The sequence below is a fragment of the Pelodiscus sinensis genome, chromosome 5 (genome assembly GCF_052426305.1).
Source record: "Pelodiscus sinensis isolate ZL-2025 chromosome 5, ASM5242630v1, whole genome shotgun sequence".
NCBI classification, from domain to species: Eukaryota; Metazoa; Chordata; order Testudines; family Trionychidae; genus Pelodiscus; species Pelodiscus sinensis.
In genome coordinates, this window is record NC_143056.1 from 66,483,376 (window position 1) to 66,504,018 (window position 20,643).

At 45.1% G+C, this 20,643-nt stretch overlaps 1 protein-coding gene across 5 annotated transcripts in view; it reads left to right on the top strand.

Moving 5' to 3' along the window:
- The window catches only part of TMEM62 (transmembrane protein 62), a 63,244-nt gene that overhangs the window by 2,581 nt on the left and 40,020 nt on the right, over positions 1-20,643 (top strand). For 2 of the 5 annotated variants that reach the window (XR_012903456.2, XM_006128616.5), the window contains exons 1-4: positions 3,351-3,950; positions 13,280-13,391; positions 16,344-16,481; positions 20,229-20,274. Coding sequence is in view for 4 of the 5 variants with exons in the window: in XM_006128616.5 (XP_006128678.3) it covers positions 3,792-3,950; positions 13,280-13,391; positions 16,344-16,481; positions 20,229-20,274 (455 nt within the window). In the remaining variant the exon portion in view is untranslated. Of the gene's footprint in view, positions 1-3,210; positions 3,307-3,350; positions 3,951-13,279; positions 13,392-16,343; positions 16,482-20,228; positions 20,275-20,643 lie in introns of those variants that run through there. The other 3 variants (XM_075927251.2, XM_075927250.2, XM_075927253.2) reach the window with 3 other exon arrangements.

Consider the following 20,643-nt stretch of genomic DNA (forward strand, 5'->3'; position numbering starts at 1 on the left):
GGGTGGCTGCGCCCCTGGGTTCACGGAGCAAGGACTGTACCGGGCCCGGGAGCGCTGCGTATGGGCGGCTCCGCCCCCAGGTGCACTGCGCAAGGGCTGTGCCGTCTCCGGGCACGCAGTGTATGGGCGCTGCTGGCTCCTGGGCGTGCGGCATAGGAGCGGTGCGGGCCCCAGGAGTGCGGCGGATGTGTGGCACCGTCACCGGGCATGCAGCGTATGGGCGGCCCCGGCCCCGGGTGCACAGCACAAGGGCTGTTCCAGAACCAGGCACGCGGTGAATGGGCTGTGCCGGCCCCGGGCGCGCGGTGCATGGGCGTCCTCACCCCTGGGCATGCAGCGCACGAACGGCACCGGCCCCGGGCGCACAGCGCGTGGGTGATGCCAGCTCCTGGTTGTGCAGCACAGGAGCGGCGCCAGCCCAGGGAGTGCAGCGCATGGGTGGCACCGGCACTGGGCACACAGCGTATGGGTGGCCCCGCCCCCAGGCGTGTGCACAGCCCCGCCCCCGAGTGCCCGGCGTGTGTGCGGCCCAGCCCCCGGCAGCCCCAAAAGTTTGGGGACCACTGGTCTAGGTATACCACATCCACTGCTTCTCCCTTATCCACAAGACTCGTTATCCTATCAAAGAAAGCTATCAGATTGGTTTGACTTGTAAAGAACAAATCGTATCCATGCTGGCTGTTCCCTATCACCCTAATTATCTTCCAGGTGTTTGCAGATGATTTCCTTAATTACTTAAACTGACTGGTCTGTGGTTTCCTGGGTTGTTCTTATTTCCCTTTTTATAGATGGGCACTGTATTTGCCCTTTTCCAGTCTTCTGGAATCTCTCCTGTCTCCCATGATTTTCCAAAGATGATAGCTAGAGGCTCAGATATCTCCTCTATCAGCTCATTGAGTATTCTAAGAGGCATTTCATTAGGCCCTGGTAACTTACAGACATCTAACTTTTCTAATTGATTTTTAATTTGTTCTTTTTTAATTTTATCTTTTAAACTTACCCTCTTCTCACTAGCATTCACTATGTTAGGCATTCCTTCATCAGACTTCTTGATGAAGACCGAAACAAAGAAGTCATTAAGCATCTCTGCCATTTCCAAGTTTCCTGTTACCGTTTCTCCCTCCTCACTGAGCAATGGACCTACCCTGTCCTTAGTCTTCCTCTTGCTTCTAATATATTTATAGAATGTCTTCTTGTTTCCCTTTATGCCTGTAGCTAGTTTGAGCTCATTTTGTGCCTTTGCCTTTCTAATATTGCCCCTGCATTCCTGTATTGTTTGCCTACATTCATCCTTTGTAATTTGTCCTAGTTTCCATTTTTTACATAACTCCTTTTTTATTTTTAGATCACGCAAGATCGCCTGGTTAAGCCAACGCGGTCTTTTGCCATATCTTGTATCTTTTCTGTGCAGCGGAATAGCTTGCTTTTGGGCACTTAATAATGTCCCTTTGAAAAACTGCCAACTCTCTTCAGTTGTTTTTCCCCTCAGTTTTGCTCCTATGGAACCTTACCTACCAGCTCTCTGAGCTTACCAAAATCTGCCTTCCTGAAATCCATTGTTTCTAATTTGCTGTTTTCCCTGTACCATTCGTTAGAATCATGAACGCTATGATTTCATGATCACTTTCACTCCAGCTGCCTTCCACTTTCAAATTCTCAGCCAGTTTCTCCCTATTTGTTAATAGGGACTAGTTACAGTCCTTTCTAAATTAGCTGTACAAATTAGCAGGGTACATTTTCCAAAAGAATAAAAGCCCTTAGCAGAGGCAACTACTTGCCTACAGCTCCTTCTCAGCTTTTTACCAAGGATAAGGTTCAAACTCACCGTGTCTGGGCATAGTTTAAGTTCAATGACTTCTGTATATCTCCTTGAGACACCCAGGTACCGTGATTATAAACCTTTGTACCTATGCCTACTGCACACGTATATTTCAATCTTTTTTGGCTCAAGAATTTTACCATGTACCTTTCAATAGAGTTAAGCTCTTCCTTTAATTTTTTTTCAGAATGACTTTCCCAAAGGAGCAGTGGGTAACATTAGACAGATTTAAAAAAAAAAAAAATTTGAAAGCAATTAGCTAAAGAAATAAGAAATAACAGCAGACATTTTTTAAATATGTAAAAAACAGGACGCCTACCAAACAATTAATAGGGGCCATTGGACAGTGGAGGTGCTGAAAGAGCAATCAAGGAAGACAAGGCTGTTGGGGAGAAATCTGAGAAACTGTCCCAGATTGAGGTATCAGCAGAGGAGGTTTAGTACAAGATAGCTAGAAGATGGCTAATATGGCACAGATTTTTAAAAAGGGCTCCATAGGCAATCCTGGCAACAAAGTAGGAAGCCTGACTCTAGGACAAAGCAAATTGACTCCAACTATTATGCTGGGGAGCGTAACTAAATTAAATTAATCTGGCTGCTATTTGTTCAGATCCCTAAACTGATATAATTTTTGAGAAGAACAATTTAAAAAAAATCCAGCTTCAACACATCTGCCAGACAAGCACAAGAAGTCCCCTCAAAAGTTACTAGGAAGCAATTAATTCCCTGTGCTGGTGTTGCCATTAAGTTTGCATGGGGCTTCCATTAGACTCAGGATGGGTTGTCACAACAAATAATATGGAAGCAAAAGAATGTGAGTCCTAATATGAGTCCCAACTCTGCCTCAGGCTTCCTGTACTCAGCTGCTGGTCAGTTTCAGCAGCGGCTGACTTGGGGACGCCTGGGGCAGAGCACCTGGGGTGCTGCGGTGCTGCGGGACCAACCGGCAGCGCCCGAGCTGCTCTACCACAGGCATCCTCGAGAAAAGCCTGGTCTGCTGGGGTGGCCAGCAGACCAGGGAGACGTGGAGCGGCTTTTCTCGCTCCGGAGGACACGGGCGGCGGGACCGCGGCGCGTCTGGGCAGTCCCGCCGCCCGCGTCCTCCGGGGCGAGAAAAGCCCCGTTCGTAAGTACGGATCCGACATAAATCGGATCCGCGTAACTTGGGGACTGCCTGTATTGCCAATCCCAATATTCACAAATTCAGTCTCTCCCTCTACTCACCCAATTTTTGGGATTCAAAAACTGAGATTTAAATCATACATGTTGAGGTTTTTTCCTCATGTCTTTTGAGCCTATTAGATGCAAGATTTCAAGTTTTGAGGATTAGAAACTACTTCTTTTTATAAAAACAGTAAACAACAGGGATTTTTTTCTTCTTAAATCCCTAGACTCTGGAATTATACTACTACATATGCTAACATAAGCATGGGTTTTAAGAAAATCACCAACTACCGCGAGAGTCTACACTGACGTCCTTCACATAGGTGAGCAGCACATCACATGGTGGCTCCAATGGAGACCAACCTGGGATTAGCACCTGTGAGGGAAATTTCACACAAACACTGGTGAGATCTTTGAATCAAATATAAAAAATTTGCAGCAAAATCCATCAGCCTGCTGATGGGGGGATATGTGAATTAAAACTGCCTCCCAGAGGGAGGCGGCCCAATGATCTGAACGCCTGGTAAGGCCTGGATTCCATGCCTTGAGAACCGGCCCCTTCAGCTAACTGGCGAGCTCTCCCCTCCTTTTCTGACTGCAACAGAAACAGGATTAGCGCCGGGCGAAACAGGAGTCCTCCGAGAAGACCATAGATGGGAGGAAGTAGCGGCCTGACAAGCCCTCACGAAGGCCGGCCGGCTCTAGCCCGGAAGGTGCTGGGCGGAAGCGGTGAAGCCAGCGGGGTTTCCCGGAAAAGGGCAGGCGGGCGCGGCGGCAGGTGTTGCGGGGGGTGATTGTGGGGCGGAGGATGTTTCGGTTGGCGGTGGGACTGCTGGCGGCGGCCCTGGCGATGCTGCTCCTAGACTGGTACGGCTCGACGGTGTCTCAGCGCTTGGACCAGCGCCGCCCTTTCGCTCGGGAGCCGGCCCCCGGAGCTGAGGCCACCAACTTCTTCTGGGTGGTGCAGGTGAGTGGGGGCAGGGCAGTATCCCTGCCTGCGTGTGTGGGGGCGGGGCGGTGTGTGTGTTACCATGGCGATGTCTCAGTGCTAGGCCCTGAGGCAAGCCGGCTCCCCAAGTAGAGGGGCACGCCCCTCAGTGGTGTGACGTCAGGGGATGTCCTAGTCCGGGTAACGCACGTCCACGAGCGCGGGGGCAAGCAGGGTCTGGCTGAAATACAGTTTCATCTTCACAGTCTCGCCAGGGCCAGTTTTTGACCCGTTCCTGGTGTTAATTCGGCCCTAAGTTTTCCGGCAGTGGCCTGAGTTTATCTGGGTAAAATAGCAGTGGTGTGAGGGAGAGTGTTGCTTTTGCATGCTCTGTGGGAATGTTGTATTGAAATGTCGTCATGGTGCAATGTGCTGACGTTTTGCAGAACCTGGAAGTGCTGATATTCCTGTAAATCTTGATTCCCTGCTGTAAGATCTCTTACCGGTATTTAGTTACTACCAGAAATATCAGCATAGAATAGATGATTGCGATGTGATGTGGTGAGCAATGTGTGACTCATGGCTGTATGTCACTGTTACATGTGGAGGTGTTTCCCAGGACCTGATGTGGATCACTCCTCTAGTCTATATAAATGATTAGAGTGTTTACAAGATGCTCCTATTTATGCAGATTGTTGGAGCTCTCAAGTTATTGGCAAGCTGAAAGTCGATTTTCCTTAGAATTAGTTCTGGCATCTTTCACTTGGTAAATTAGAACATATTTTCCTTTTCCCAGACTGTAATGTCTCTCTCAATTAACTGTAAGTGATGTAGCATTTTACCAAACTGGCTGGAGGATTGCATCTCTATCTTGTGTGAAGTAGATAGGAAAGATGAGGGGCTCAACCACTTAAGTCAAGGGCTGATGATGAGACATTCAGGCTATGTCTACACTACAAGGTTTTTGCGCAAAAACAGCTGAGGAGCGTCCACACCTCAAATGAGCTCTTTCCCAATTAAATGGGCAGTTAAACGTCAGAACAAAGGGCTTTTTCCGCCATAGGTAAACCTCCTTTTCTGAGGCATAACTGCTTTTAGCACTACAGCTATTGTGCAAAAAGTCCAGTGTGGACGCTCCAGAGGGGTTTCTTGTGCAAGAAACTCCTATGGAAAAAAACACAGGTGCTCTGATGGCCATTCAGTGTGGATGCTCTCCTGCACAAAAGCACATGGCTTTTGCGATGTGCTTTGAGGTGTGGATGTGCTCTTGCACAATAAGTTTTTGCGCAAAAACTCCTGTGCAAAAGGCTTCTTGCGCAAGAAGCATGTAATGTACTTGTAGCCTCAGATTCCTTCCTTCCTTCCTCAGTGGTAGTGCTGTTCTGGGAAGTTATATGACTAAAGAAAAACCTTAAATTCCTTACTAGCATCAAAAATAATAGTAATGATTGCCCCTAAATATAATTAAAACACTTTTAAATTCATATAGGGTTTTATATGAAACTTTCTAAAAATACATTTAAAATTTTGTTTTTAAACTCATTGATAGCATCTGAAGTGGGTTGTGATATGAGATCTTTCATTGGTCTCTTTTCTCTCTCTTTTTTGTTCAGTGCACATCCATAAGGTTATAGAAACCTCCTTCAATGAGGCATAACTTCTTTTTGCGCAAGAATTCTTGCGTGAAAAGGTGCATGTGGACGCCCAATGGGAGTTTCTTGCCCAAAAAGAGCCTATTACCAAAAGCACAAGTGCTCTGATGGCCATTCTGTGAATGGCAACCAGAACTTTCTTGCGCAAGAGTGTCCATGTAGTGTGGACGCTCTCTTGCCCAAAAGCACATCACTTTCGCGATGTGCTTTTGAGGTGTGGACACGCTTTTGCAAAAACCTTGCAGTGTAGACAGAGCCTCCTATTCTCCCTTCCACTCCTCTTGTATGGGTTTTCCAGATGAGTTAACTACAATGATGACATGAGTTGAAGAAAAATAATTTAAAATTACTTACGTTTATTTGGCGCTGGTGAGGCCACATCTGGAGTATTGTGTTCAGTTCTGGGCCCCCCGCTGTAGAAAGGATGTGGACGCATTGGAAAGGGTCCAGCAGAGGGCAACCAAAATGATTAGGGGGCTGGAGCACATGACCTATGAAGAGAGATGGAGGGATTTGGGTTTGTTTAGTCTGCAGAAGAGAAGAGCCAGGGGGGATTTGATAGCAGCCTTCAACTTCCTGAAGGGAGGTTCCAAAGAGGATGGAGAAAGGCTGTTCACAGTAGTGATGGATGGCAGAACAAGGAGCAATGGTCTCAAGTTACAATGGAGGAGGTCAATGTTGGATATTAGGAAAAGCTATTTCACTAGGAGTGTGGTGAAGTACTACTGGAATGGGTTACCTAGGGAGGTGGTGGAATCTCCATCCCTAGAGGTTTTTAAGACTTGGTTTGACAAAGCCCTGGCTAGGTTGATTTATTTGGGATTGGTCCTGCCTTGGGCAGGGGGCTGGGCTGGATGACCTCCTGAAGTCTCTTCCAGCTCTATTATTCTATGATTCTAATTTATAACTCAAGTGCTGCCACAACTCAACTCCCATCCACATATCAAAAACCTTACCTCAGCATATGCTGGTGCTAACTCAAGGTGACTAACCTACCAGAAGGTATTGGCTACAGCTCAAGTTAGCATATTTTGTCAGCTGCCAACACAGAAGTTGCTCTACTGCAGGGGTCTCCAAACTACGGCCCGCGGGCCGGATGCGGCCCGCGAGGCCCTCTCATCCGGCCCGTGGAGACTGTGACGGGGAAGAAACTCCCCGCACTAACAGCCCCTCCCCTGGAGAAGCGCCGAGCGGCGCAGCGCCGCGGAGCTGGGGCGGGGAAGAAACTCCCCACACTGACAGCCCCTCCCCTGGAGAAGCGCCGAGCGGCGCAGCGCAGCGGAGCCCAGGGGAAAGCCCACGGGGAGGGGAGCGAGGGCGCACAGCCGCAGGCGCGGCAGGCGAGGAAGGCGGCAGGACCCAGGAGGAGAAGGGGCAGGGACGCCAGGGTAAGCGGCACGCCCCGTGCGTGCCGGCTCAAAAGGGGGAGGGGCCGGAAGGACAGGGGCGGCCGGCACTCACTTTCTTTTGGGCAGGCAGCCAGGAGAGGGAAGCCGGAGGAGCCAGCGGGACGGAGGAGGGACTCTGGACCCGCGCAGCCCTTGCCCTGGGCAGCGAGACTCGCCCTGCGGACCGACGGCCGAGCCCGGGCTCTGCGCGTCCCTCACAGCAAAAGGGGTTGGGACTTGGCGTGGACAATTGCTCCGTATTGGCCAGTGCGTTCTTATCCTATTGGCTAGCTCTCTCATGAGGTCTCTAGTGGGCTGGGCTCTATTTTGGCATCCAGGAAACAATTTCACCATTCACACTAATACAGGTGTTCATGTGTAGTGTATCAATGTGTTATTAAATAATAACTGAATAAAATAATATTAAATAAATAATTAAAAACAACATCCATGTTTTGATTTTTTTTTATTTGGACCTCAAGTATGTAGTCGGCCCCCGAACTGCTGTTTGATAGTTAATGCGGCCCTCGGGCTGAAAAGTTTGGAGACCCCTGCTCTACTGCTAACCCAGGTGTTCCCAAACTTTTTGCCTGTTTGACCTTATTTTGAGATTTACAGTTTCCTGTAATTCTAGACAGGAACAAAGCAATATAGTTACTGAGGAATCCATGGAATTTATACATTAAATACATTATTTAATATGCTTTAATGAAATAGATGGCTTACATGTTGCAACACAACCTTTTGAAGTCTGATGGTGTGATAGAAATTGCACATCTGATCTCCAATATGCCATCAACAGTAGATCAATACTGATACTTGGATTCAGCACACTTGAGCACATAGTTGTACAAAACTGATGGACACAAGAATGACACCATCAGTGTGAAGGCTTATGTTGAGAGTGCAGGATGTTTATTCTTGACCATGAATCAGAACTCTGGGAGAAAAAGTTGGGCATGTGTTCCTAGCAAGAATCGATTGCAGGAAATGCAGATAAATTTGCAAATCCACGGCATCAGGCTTGTGGTGAAAGTGATTTCACACCCAATAGTACTTTGAGCCCCATCTAGGTTGGGGAAAAAATGCAAACTCTTCCTTCAGCTGGCTGAGATGCTGAGCCACCACTTGTGTGGGAGGCTGAATAATTCCATTGTGAGTCGGAATCTGCAAAGCTTTGGGAAGGAGTAATAGTTTATCTTCAACAGATTAGTCTTCCAGAAAAAAATTTCCTTATTAATCCTATAATTTGATTGAAGGATATGGGCATTCTTTTCTTGCAGACTGGTATTCAGTTTATTCAGTTTCCCGAATATGTTTGGGATACTGGTAAGAAGGCACATCGTCCTTTGATCACATAGAAAATCAATGAACTCACTCTTCATACATCTAAAAAGCCGGCTCCTAATACATTTAAAAAGCTGGTGCACAGCAGGGGAACGTCTCGCATGGGGTCTCCATCGCTGTGCACCAGCCGTGCCGCTCCCTCAAGCGGAGATGCAGCGTTTGAGACTGGGCACGAACCAGGAATTAGCTGATGCCCATCTCACACCGGGTCCCTGCTACTCCTCTGCCTCCCCTGACCCCCACTGAGACAGTGCTGGGGGGAGCCAGCTCTTAAGCTGGCTCCCCACAGCAACAGCTCCTGCTCTCTTTGCCCCCCCCCCACCTTTTGATAGAGGCAGCAAGGTAAGTGGAGACAACTGACTAGTCGAGAGACTAGTCGACTATCCAATAAGCTTATGCTTATCAGATGGTTGACTAGTCGCTTACATCCCTATTGCACACACCATACATCTGAGGTAACACCATGAAGAGGGCACTGTTTTGTAGAGAAAAATGACAGTCTCCTGGGATAGCATTCGTGGAGCAAGTCTGCACAGGTTCGGGGGCATATGGCATTGTCTTGCAGGCTGACTCTGGCCCCTTGAACATGCAATCTCATCTGCAGATAGCATGATCCCATTTGTAGAGCTCTGCATGGATAAAAATGTCTGTTCACAAATAGACATCCAGTCTGCAGGCCGTACTCTATCGACAGTGAGGGAGGAACTGCTGTCACAGGGCACTGGCTCCCGGGCTCCTCTCCATTGGCCTCATTGGCTCTCAGGAGTAGAGGCTTGTGGATCGTAATGTGTATTTGGATAGATGTTTCTATCCATGTGAGGCTCTACCTATTTGAGATTGTGGCCCACAAGTTGGAAATCTCAAAACTAACCTCTTAAGATCCCTTCCAGCCCTATATTTCTATTAATATAATTTTGCAGCATGTCTGCTCTTGCTCAAACTATGCTAATTAAAGAAGTGTTAAGTCTTAACTCAGTTTCTCTCTGCAGAGTTTTTGTTTTTTGTTTTTTGTTTTTTTTTATTTCAATGATGTTGAAATATTCCTGAACTTCAAAACCTCCCTTTACAAAATCTGCAATCTTATCAACCATGTATAAACCTTTAACAGTTGTTTTATCATTAACCCATTTTGGTTAATTTCCAAAGGCTAAATCCAAATTAGCTTCTGATCTTTTGGGCAAACATGTTTCTGGCTTCCTGGTGATTTCGCAAGGCTAATTCCAAGTCAGTGTTTGGATATAAATCCACATGATCGGTATTCTGGCCTTTTTAACAGCCCTTCCTTTGCCTTTATGAACACTTTCTGCTTTGCTTTCTCCTGCAATCCTGTAGTTCTCTAAATGTTTCCTGTCACTTGTTTGCCATTTCTATCTAAATTGTTCACTAGTCTGATATGTCATGTATGTTATAGATATTTTGAATATGTGGTTTGTTTTCCCCCCAGATGGAATTGCCTCCCTCACCCACATAGTCACTCCTCCAGTTAAGCTGCCAGTTTGGCAAATGTTGAGATTTATTTCCTTCTGCCATCCCTGGAATCTTCTGTAACTTTCATGAAGTCCTGAGGATTGCCTCGATTTACAAATTTTTCCAATTGAACAGCATCCAAATGCTAACTCCACTCCTGGTGAGGTGGCTTTGCTGTGGCGGTGAAGCCACCTCCCAGGAACCAGGCAGGCAAGGGCTATGTGCTTTGCTTCCAGAGAGGCAGCTTTGCTGCTCACCAGGAGCCAGGCGGGCAAGGGCTGCCCGCTCCACTCCCGGAAAGGAGGTATCCCTGTGGCAGCGAAGCCTTCTACCTGGGAGATGGGCCAGCAGGGGCTGGCAGCTCTGCTTCAGAGGAGGCTTTGTTGCAGCCTAATGTTATATTGCAGTGCCCTTAACGCATGTGACAGATTTTTAGCAGTTACATGGTTACCATGTTAAACCATTTTTAACATCTCTAATGTGGAGTGGATGGGGATACAAGGGGAGACTGAGGGCTACAGATGCATGAGGATGTGGGAAACTCGGGGATCTATAGGGACATAATGAGAATGCAGCAATGTATGGAGGTGAATGGGGTGCAAGGACATGGGGGGTGAGGGAGATGGGAATGGTGACTCTGGGAGGTGGAGAGGATGGATGGTAGAGAGCTGTAAGGGATACAGGATTGGGAACCATAGGTGAGGGGCAGTGTTTCCTGTAAGCTGTGCACTTGGGTGGCCACCTAGGAGAGAATCAAACGCCACCCAACTGATTAGCAGAGTGCCCGCACTCGGCAGCATGTGTTTCTACTGGTGGTTCACATCCACACATGCCTCAGTGTACATACATTTATTCCACACATGGGTAGAAAACTGGGAACATTGGTGTAGGGGGCGAAATAGGATGGGAGGAGGGAGGGATGCAGTGAGGGGGATGAGGGACAGGATGAGATGGAATGCATAGGAATGTAATAAGAGGTATGGTGGGTGGGAGTTAGGACGGGGAGTGATGCAATGATGGGATTATGATGTCGGTTATGCATAGCAGGATGGAGACCAAGATATTTTAGCTACTCACAGATCAATCAAGGCTCCCAGGGAACAGCAAGTAGTCTGTTCATGATGCCAGGCAAGCAATGCTAAACTTGACTTCCCCCAACAGCCCCACACTGCATACCAACCCCCACCCAGCTGCATTCTGCTCTCCCACTGGCACACACTCTCCCTGTCCTCATCACTCAGTGTGTCCCTCTCCCTTTTTTCCTCCAAACACTTCCCTTTCCAGTGTGTGTCTCTGCTCCATCTGCATCCCTTCAGCCTCCCCCTCCAAACACTCCCCCTGCCCACACAGCACTCCCTATCCACACACTCTTTCTGTGCCCTCTCTCCTGCCCCATCCGCACCCTCCCCCGACCCCGGCTGCAATCAGAGCCGGTCCAGCGCAGATCCTCCTTTCTTTAGGCTAGAATCAGCCCATGTTTTCCCCCTTGCTGGCAGGGTGTTGATGCCCTCACCCCTGCACACTATTGTTCCTGCCCCCCCCCTTACCTCGGTGTGCACTGCACAGTAGGGATGTTAAATATCGGTTATTTGAATAGTCCATTAACCTCATTAATTCTTATCAGTTAGTCCACTATTCTATAGTCCCCAGAGGTGGGACTGGCAGCCCCTGACATCCTGCACTGCTGCCTCTGTACCAGATAGCTCCCCTTGTGAATTGGCTGCCTGCCACCCAGAACTGCAACAACCCCTGTCCAGGGATAGGGTCTTAGCTCCCAGACCCGGCGTGAGCTGGAACTAAGCTGTGCTGCTGGCCAGTCCTCTAAAAAAATTACTGCTGGGAGGAGGCGGGAAATGCATGTCATCTGTAGCGTTAACCTATAAGCTTTTGCTTATCGGTTAATCGACTAGACTATTACATCCCTACTGTACAGGACCTAGGATTACGGCCTTGAAAGCACTTCCGGTGAGAGGGAGGAAGGATCTGGGGCCAGGCACAATGCAGGAGGCTGGAGCGTCCTTTGTTTTCAGGCTGTTTTGAGCCTGTCACAGGAACTGGGAGACAGGGCACCAGGCAAGAACAAGTGGGACAGGAGTTGCATGCTGAAACATGTCAGCTAGGAGAGAACCTGCAGCACGGTACAGCAGTGTCACAGCACCACCAACAAGACAGTCAGCAGCCTGGTCAGCATGCTGACTGGAGCCACCAGAATCACTGATTGAGCAGGTGTTCCTGTCCAGAACTGGACACCTAGTCATCCTAATCTACACTACTGACCTTACTGTGGCATAGCTGTACTGTACTGCTGCAGCAGTATTCTGTAAGGTACCTTTGTAGCTGCTCTTTGCTGGCAGGAGAGAGTTATCTTCTTGGCATAATTAAATCACACCAACGAATGGCATTATATATGTCAGGTGGAGAACCTCTCCTGCCTTTTTAACGCTATCCACACCAGCACTTTTATCAATGAAATGTCTATCAAGGGTAACTGAAACAAAATACAGGACTATGTAGGGTGTGATTTTTTTCACAGCTCTGACCAACAAAAGTTTTCAGACAAAAATGCTAGAGTAGACCAAGCCTAAGTGTGAGGATCATATTCACAAAAATTCAGTCTTACAGCAACTTGTTTATAAAAATAAAATATGATCACCCATCTTTAATTTTTCAGCAAACAGGTAGCTGAAAAGGAAGTCTTCATTTTACTAATATCAGTTATGTCTTACATGTGATGACAACAAGACTGGATGGAGAGAGAAATTAGAATTGAACTCTTATTTTGCAGTACTGTATGACTTTTTTTGATCCATGATTTAAAGAAAAACTTCAACTTACTTTCAATAGTGTTATCATTGAATTTCAGTATAAAAATGAGAAAATGTCAGATTCAGTAAAATATCACTACTTTGCACACCAGAGATAACTGTTTCTCATCAAACAACTAACTGCAGCTCTTGTAGAGAGGTTTAATACTACTAAGACCTCATTATTTTCACAAAATATGTACTGATCCTAAGTAGCAAAGTTAACCATAATTCAAACACATTTGTTCTGTCTGTCTGGTCTGGTCTTTTTTTAGTCCTGTCTAACCTAATAATTTTCGGATGTGGAATTACTTGGATGTTTTGTTTCAAAAGAAAAGCTGCCCTCAAAATACATAAAACATGTAATAATCTTTCTTGGGCAGCTCCTCACATTGACAATAGCATTTGTGATTGATTTGTTGCACTTTATGTTTAGTTGTTTTAATAACAATCTTTGTCATTGTTGAGCCAAAACTTGTTCGATGAGCTTTTCATTGGTGACTTTTAGAAATCTTTCAGCAAAGCTGCTGGAAACGCGAGTCCTAGTATGAAATTACTAATTTATTCTTCAATTCTTGTTCAGTTTTAGATGGCTCTAGCTTTGCAAAACATTTAGAGTTGTTTCTGGAAATGCTCTCTCCCTAAATGTCTTGTATCATGGTCTCTCCATCTCTAGTACAATACCTGTTTTCAATACATTCTTTCTATAGATATCAGATATTCACATCAGTAGGTTTCGGGATCCCAGACGAGTTCCTGACTTTGAAAAGTTCTGTTCTGAAACAATTGATATAATTCAACCGGCACTTGTTCTGGTGACAGGTAAGCAGTTCAGAAATTATACTTCTTCCTCTTGCTCCGACTTTGATAATATATTCACACAGGTAAAATGTCAAAGTCATCTTAGATAATGAAAATCAAACTGTAGCTTAAAAATCAATTCTCCCCAAGAAAATAAACTTTCTTCTGCCCAGAAGAATTAGCATTGTTTAAATGTATTCTACAAGTGTAAACAGGTTAGTGAATTTTTTAATACTGCATGGGATTTTTTTGGGGGGAGGGGAGCAAAACACCACATTTATTAGTAGCACGTATATCAATCAACACTTTATTTATATATATATATATATATATATGATATACTACACTCTATCACACGCACACCCCATCTTGTTATTGTTACCAGTAGTTGCTCTCCCTAACTTAACTGCACTGGCTAGGTGGGGGAGGGATGGAGCCAGGCTTCTGCTGATCCGGATCGATGCTTTGACGTTGACGAGACGAAATCTGGGGTCCCCCTGCAAGATGTCTTTAGATTTAGAGCGTCTTCCTTCTCATGCAGATCTACACCAGTTAGTCATCACACGCATATGCATAAACTTTGAGCTTCATCAGATGCATATGCAATTAGACATCTGTGGTACCTTCTTTTGGGTGGTGTCTCAATGCTGCATATTCACCTTCAAAGAGGGTGCTTCCAAAAGCAGGCCCTTGCTGCTGACTTCCAAGGTGTCCATATGTCCAGTCTTCTTTCAGTGAGCCCACTTCACAGGTCCCATTGTTTTGGGATCTGGCTTCCATCCCCTGTCCAACCATTGCAAGTTCCCCGAGGGGCTTGTCTTCCACACCTTATCCATTCACACTCATTCACTCAACAGGATAATCAATTAAGCAAAAGGGGGTACAAAGACATTCTTTACCTTACTTATTTTCAGGGACTATTCTACAAGATACAAAGTTTTTATGTAAAAGGACTTGATACAAAGTTAAAAACTTCAGTGAGAGAATGATTAATACAAAGTTAATACAGAGAAAAATTATTAATACAGAGATGATACAGAGATTTATGATTAATACAGAGATGTATCTAAACTCATCACCACTAAGGATATAAATATGCAGTAAAAAGTTAACCAGTTAAATGATTTATTAACCTTGTGGTGGGGTCCCACAGCTGGCTCCTCCAACTTAACCCTCCACAGGCTGGAGGGTGGCACTCCAGCCAGCCAGGACTGTTCTGGAGGGCAGGACGGGGTCCTGCCAGCTGAGCTGCAGCGGGCAGGGAGCTGCTCCCCCCCACCAAGCCCTTCAATTAATCTGTTACCTGGTACGCATGCCTGTAAGGCTAGTGCTTACCAGGTAACAGGTGAACTGGTTAATTTTTTACATCCCTTATCACTGACTTGTGATTCTTGTATTGGGTGCATTCTAAAGTTTTCCTTACAGTCCTGCCAATGCACATCAGTCCTAGGGTCCATGCTGAGAGCTCATTTCATACAGAGACTAAAGAATGAGCATCAGATTTGGTGGTGGCGCTCAATATGTATATACTATGAGGGTAAAAAGAATAAGCCTCTGTTCCATTATTTAACCTTTTTGTAGTTGTGAGAACTCATTTATTTGCATTGCTCATGTTCTTTTTGACCATGTGTCATATCAGGACTAACAAAAGAGACATAAGCTCTTTATTTCATGTGTTCTGCCACAATAATAAATATGAATCCATATTGATAAAGTGATCTAAGGTGACTTTCCAGTAACATCTATATGCAAGATTCTAGAATCTAAGTGCTAGTAAGGTACTGGTCACTGGGTAGAGTTTATATGGTAAATGAATGTCTCATCTGTTGAGCAAACTTGTTTCTTGGGTAGATGTTAGCATAGATTTTAGCAGTTCAGAAACATTTAAATCTATTTTTAGAAATAATTAAACAATGTACATCATTTAAGTAAAGGAAAAAAGGTTTAAAATATAATTTCCTCAGAAAATGTAAATGAAAAGAAGAACAAAAAAATGGGGTCGGAACCTCATTAGTTCTGAAATGGGTGATGGCAGGTAACTGATTTTCTATACCAGAAAATGTAGCAGTTAACTTTCAAAAAGGTGGTGTTATTATTTGTAATTGAGGATTCTGCATTAGTATTTTCAAAATTTAATGCAGTCTTGTAAAATTTTCCTCAGTTAAAGGCAGTGTTCCCTGTAAGCTATGTGCTTATGTGCCCACACAGGAGAAATTCAGATGCTGCGCAGCTAGTTAGCACAGTGCCCGCAAGCTAGGTTTTTTGTTTCTATTTGTGGTGCACATTCACACACATCTTGGTGCATATATAATTGTATTCTGCCCATGGATGGAAAAGAGGGAACATTGGTTGTAGGCAAGCATCTGGCATTATTAAAAGAGCTCCCATGACATGTTAAACACAAGTTTGACTATAATTTATAGCCAATGCATGGTAACGAAGAGTTTTGTCTTTATAGTAGTAAACAAGCACTAAATGACAATAGGCTATAGAATTTGTTCACAGAAAGCCAGCCCTTGTGTAGAGCAGTGGTCCCCAAACTGTGAGGTGCATCCCCCAGGGAGCACAGAGCAACATTCAGGGAGATGCAACAGTGCCCAGACTAGCCCCCATAGGGCTGGGAGAGGGCACGACCTGTTCTCTGCTTTGCCCTGGGTCTGTTTCATTCCAGCTTTGGCCTGTCTCCTGGCCATGACCCCAACTGTGGGCCCCCACTGCGGTCTGGCTGCAGCTCTGATCCTGCCCCTGGCTGCGGCTCCATTCTTGACTTTGGCTCCCAGGGGGAGGAAACGCAGTCTGTGGCAAAGAGGAGGGCAGAGACAGTGGTGGGAGAGAGGGACAATCATAAAAGGTTTGTGGCCCACTGGTGTAGAGTGTAAGGCCAATACACTGTATGATTGTATTTTATAGCTTTTTTGTGTGATTTATGAAGAATGTAGCATGTAATTCAGTCTTGGCCTTGTGCACATACAGGTGACTTGACAGATGCCAAAACAAAGGATAAATTGGGCTCTGAGCAGATTGAAGTGGAGTGGCAAACTTACCAGTTGATCCTGAAGAGATCAAGAGTCATGGAGAAAACCAAATGGATAGACATCAAAGGGAATCATGGTAAGAGAGAGACAAGAAACTATTATTTTAATGAAGATGCCAAATAATCCCAGGGAAATAAGAAACCCAGTCTAGTCAAATGAAAGTTGTAGGATACCTTCTACTTTGAGATGCTGATATTCATTGTCTGGTAGATCATGTTATGCACCATTAATATAAGGTTTGTCAACTGAAGTCTCAATTAATTGAAGTCAGGATTAGGCCTTTAGAGAACAAGGAAGAAGGTGTTCCCTTGCTTCTGTCTGCTGACTGGCTAATAACTGAGTAAAAATTGTAAAGAAACTCATTTAATAATCAATCATGTAGATAGATCTACTCTAGCACCTGAACATAGAAAGGATTTCTGGAGGAGTTTCTGCAACACTTCTTCAGTTTTCACAAATGACCTTATTCACCAATTGAAAAAAATACCCTAAAATGTCTTCATTTCTCTACCTTCTCATATAAAACATTTAGCTTATGACTACTTTGTTCTCTGTCAACATGAACCCAAATCAGTAGACAAGTAATTTCCAATACTAAGTTAACTGCAGCAACAGTGAAAGCCAACAAACAAATACTCTCTGGCTCCCTGGTCAATTTATGAAGTTCATTACTTTAGGGATTTTTGTTTGGTAAATGTTTCCATTAGGATTCTTATTGTGAGACCAAAACTGTTTTATAACATTACACCTCAGTAAAACAGATTACTCAGAAGTGACTTTTTTCTGTGGGTTTTTATGAGAGTATCTCTTTACCTTCTCCCAGTATGAGAGTCGTTGCTCTGTGAGAGAATGAATTCTGTCTTTCCTTTCTTATCTATTTAGTTATCCAGACTCACAATTTCATGTTTCTACTTCAGCTCCTCCTTTTGTTCCCACATAGTAGGATTCCTGTTTAGTCAATGACTTTAGAGATGGAATCTGATGGTGCTTTCCTCTTAAAGGAAAGGTTATTGGTCACATATCTGAAAACTATAATGTGAAGTTTCAATGACTCATTACTTTCCTTACAAGAAATTCAGCACTTGGGGCACATGTGTCCTATTTCCAATTATTTTAACTTTGCTCTCTGCTTTTTTAAATCAATAAAGGCTTTTTATTTACAGGTCTGCTGAAAAATTCATTGAACTACAAAAAACTCACGTTTAACAACGTCTGTTCCTAAATAAAATAATCAAACAAAACATATTAATTTTGTTGATTCGTTATATTTTCCTTTATTGCACCCTGGTCTCCATAGTAGCAGTACAATGCTTCTCTGATGAGTTCAAGAATTTTACAGGGGCACCATCACTGATTATAAAGTTTTACAGGTGTCTTCACCTCTGCCTTGGTGAGGTTCTTTCCCTTGTTCTCATAGTTGTTGTGTAAAACACAGAGCAAACAGCTATAACCTGAGGCAGATCTTTCTCAGAAGGATTCAGCCCTTGTCATGAGATGTCAACACATTTCTTTCACATCTGCTGTCTGTTGTCATTCTGCAGCTGCTCGGGGTCCCTTTTTCCTATCAGGTGTGTAGTAAAAAGCTTCATAAATTTGGCAAGCTGTTTCCCCCAGAATTACATGAGATCACAAAACCATTAATGTCTATAGTGATCTTTGGAGCAAAAGTCCCATTTTTTCACTTTATAAAATGGAAATGAGTTTTAAAGATTGTAGACCGTTCCAGACCATCTTCCATTAGTGGCCACTTACAAGTCATGGCTCAGAGCATTCACGTCCATCAACCTCATGTGTATTGCCTCCTGTGCATGAATGTGGATCACCCATATCATCTTAATAGCAGCACAAAGCTCCATTACAGCAGTCCTAAAATCTGATCTTTCAATACCAAACTGATTAACTACTGACCAGTAGTAGTTGGGGATATTGAGCTCCTATCTGGTAGTAGTCATACACCTCTCTGTGCTGAGGAGAACTCTCATGTTGGTGTTCCATTCTTGCAGCTCTGTAGTGCATTCTACACAGATTTCTAAGAAAGTTACCTTCTATATCCTGAAATTTTGCCACCCCTGCAGGAAATCATAGATCTGTATTACTGTCTTATGCTACAAGTTGGTGATGGTGAACACCACTTTTGAGCTGGCCAACTAAGTGAAGCTACATCAGGAATTGTCATGTAGAAGTAACTGCTCCTTTTTCATCTTTCTTTGACTGTAGCAGTATCCATATGGTATCATGGCAGCTATATGGGTGGCTATCTGCCCACTCATCTGTCTATATGACTGGGAATACATTTAGAGCTCCCATTTGCAAAGAGGCAGAGCCCTCCAGTGTAGAAAGTTTCTCTCTGTGGCTTGCACCGCATCTGTGCAGGCATATAGCTTAGGGCTTGTTTTGAGCAAGCTGGGTGTAAATCTATCCTGAACTAGCCTGTTGCAGACTATGTCCATGTGGATCTTGTTGTTATGCACGCTTGCCATGCGTGCTTGTGCGCATTGACCTACTGCGCTTTGAAAAAGGAATAGATTAAAACACATTAGGGAGCTTTAAATGTGTGGCAGCATGTTTCACACAGGCACTTAGTACATAGCAAACTAGGTCTGATTAGATTTACACACCATGTTGTCATAAACTGTGTAGAGGGAAATTTGCTGGTGACCTAACCAATCTCCAGAGGTGAAAAACTAGTACATTAATCTATCACCCAGTCTGGTGTTTGAGCTTGTCAAAGGTATGGTATCCATCTCCAGAAGCATAGACCAAAAAGAGATAAAGGTAGCTACTGGACCCAGATGAGTTAAAATAGCAAGCAATAATGCTTCATGAATTTCAATGGGAAATAAGTTCCAGTCAGTGCAATCTGCCAAAGACTGCTGAGACTGCTGTCCAATAGAGAGCAATAGAAAACTCAGAGCAGTGGCTCCATCTTAATAACCTCTTACTTTTATTTCTTTCATTGCAGATTCATAATAGAAAGGAAACTATGAAACAGCAGTTGAGGTACAAAGTGATACAACATAGTTTAGCTATAAGCACTTGTGTAAGTTTTTGGTTCTTATAAAATGAACTAATAACTAAGCTAGAGCCTAGTTTATTGTTGGCAAGTATTGTGCAGTCTTCTACACAAGGCACTTAAGTCCCAACCTGCATTATGGACAAATGGCCATAAAGGGCTACTAGGGGGCTGTGCTCTCTGCTCGCTACGTTCGGCAACTCTCCCTCTCTCAGGGGGGTAAGCAGTCCTGGCTCTCTCCCAAGCTTCCAGGGAGGGCCAGGCAAAGGCATAGCAGTCCTGGCCTGCTCCCTTTCCCCCCAGACACCAGGCTGAGGCTGGGCCAGCCCTGGCTCCCTGCCCCCGCCCTGGCTGCTGTGAGGCCAGGCCCTCTCCTTCCAGCAGCTGGGGCGGAATAGGTGGGGGCGGAGGCAAGGACAAGGCTCTGCGCTCCCCATCCCTCCCTGGCCACTGAGCACCGGGGAGGAGGGAGGAAGGAGGCAGACGGGATACAGAGTGCCATGATGATGTAACTCTGTCGTCCGGCAGGAAAAAATGTTTATAGAGAGAGAGATGAAATGGACAATCTAATTTTCATATGTGAGGTATTTAGGATTTGAACCCATGTCTCCTGAGCTGAATAACTAACATAGTAATCGATTATATCTACCTTAAAGAAATGTGATTCAAAATCTTTACTCCAGCTGATCCTAAGAATCAAAGTTTTGTTCTGTCTGGTCTTTTTTCAGTCCTAACCTAATAATGTCCAGATGTGGAATTACTTGACTGTCTCTGTGGGTGATTTTTAGAAATCTTTCTGTTTCATTGCAGATTCATTCAACATTCCACACTTGGACAGTGTCCAAAATTACTACAGGTACGTGTTTTTTTTTTTTTTTTTTTTTTTTTTTTTAATACTTCCCTGAGTCTGCGAATCCAAGAGCAAAGAGCATCTATTCATAGTTCACCTTTGCCAAATACAGGCAGTCCCCGACTTACGAACGGGGCTTTTCTCGCCCCTGAGCTCGCGGGTGGCGGGACCGCCCAGAGTGCAGCGGTCCCGCCGCTGCGTCCTCCGGGGCGAGAAAAGCTGCTCCGGGTCTCCCTGCTGTGCTGGGGGGAATTCCCCCCCAGCACAGCAGGGAGAAAGGAGCAAAGCCGCAGAGACGGGGGACCCGCCTGTGAGGCTTTGCTCGGGTCTCCCTGCTGTGCTGGGGGGGAATTAGGAATAAGAGATCCTCCGGAA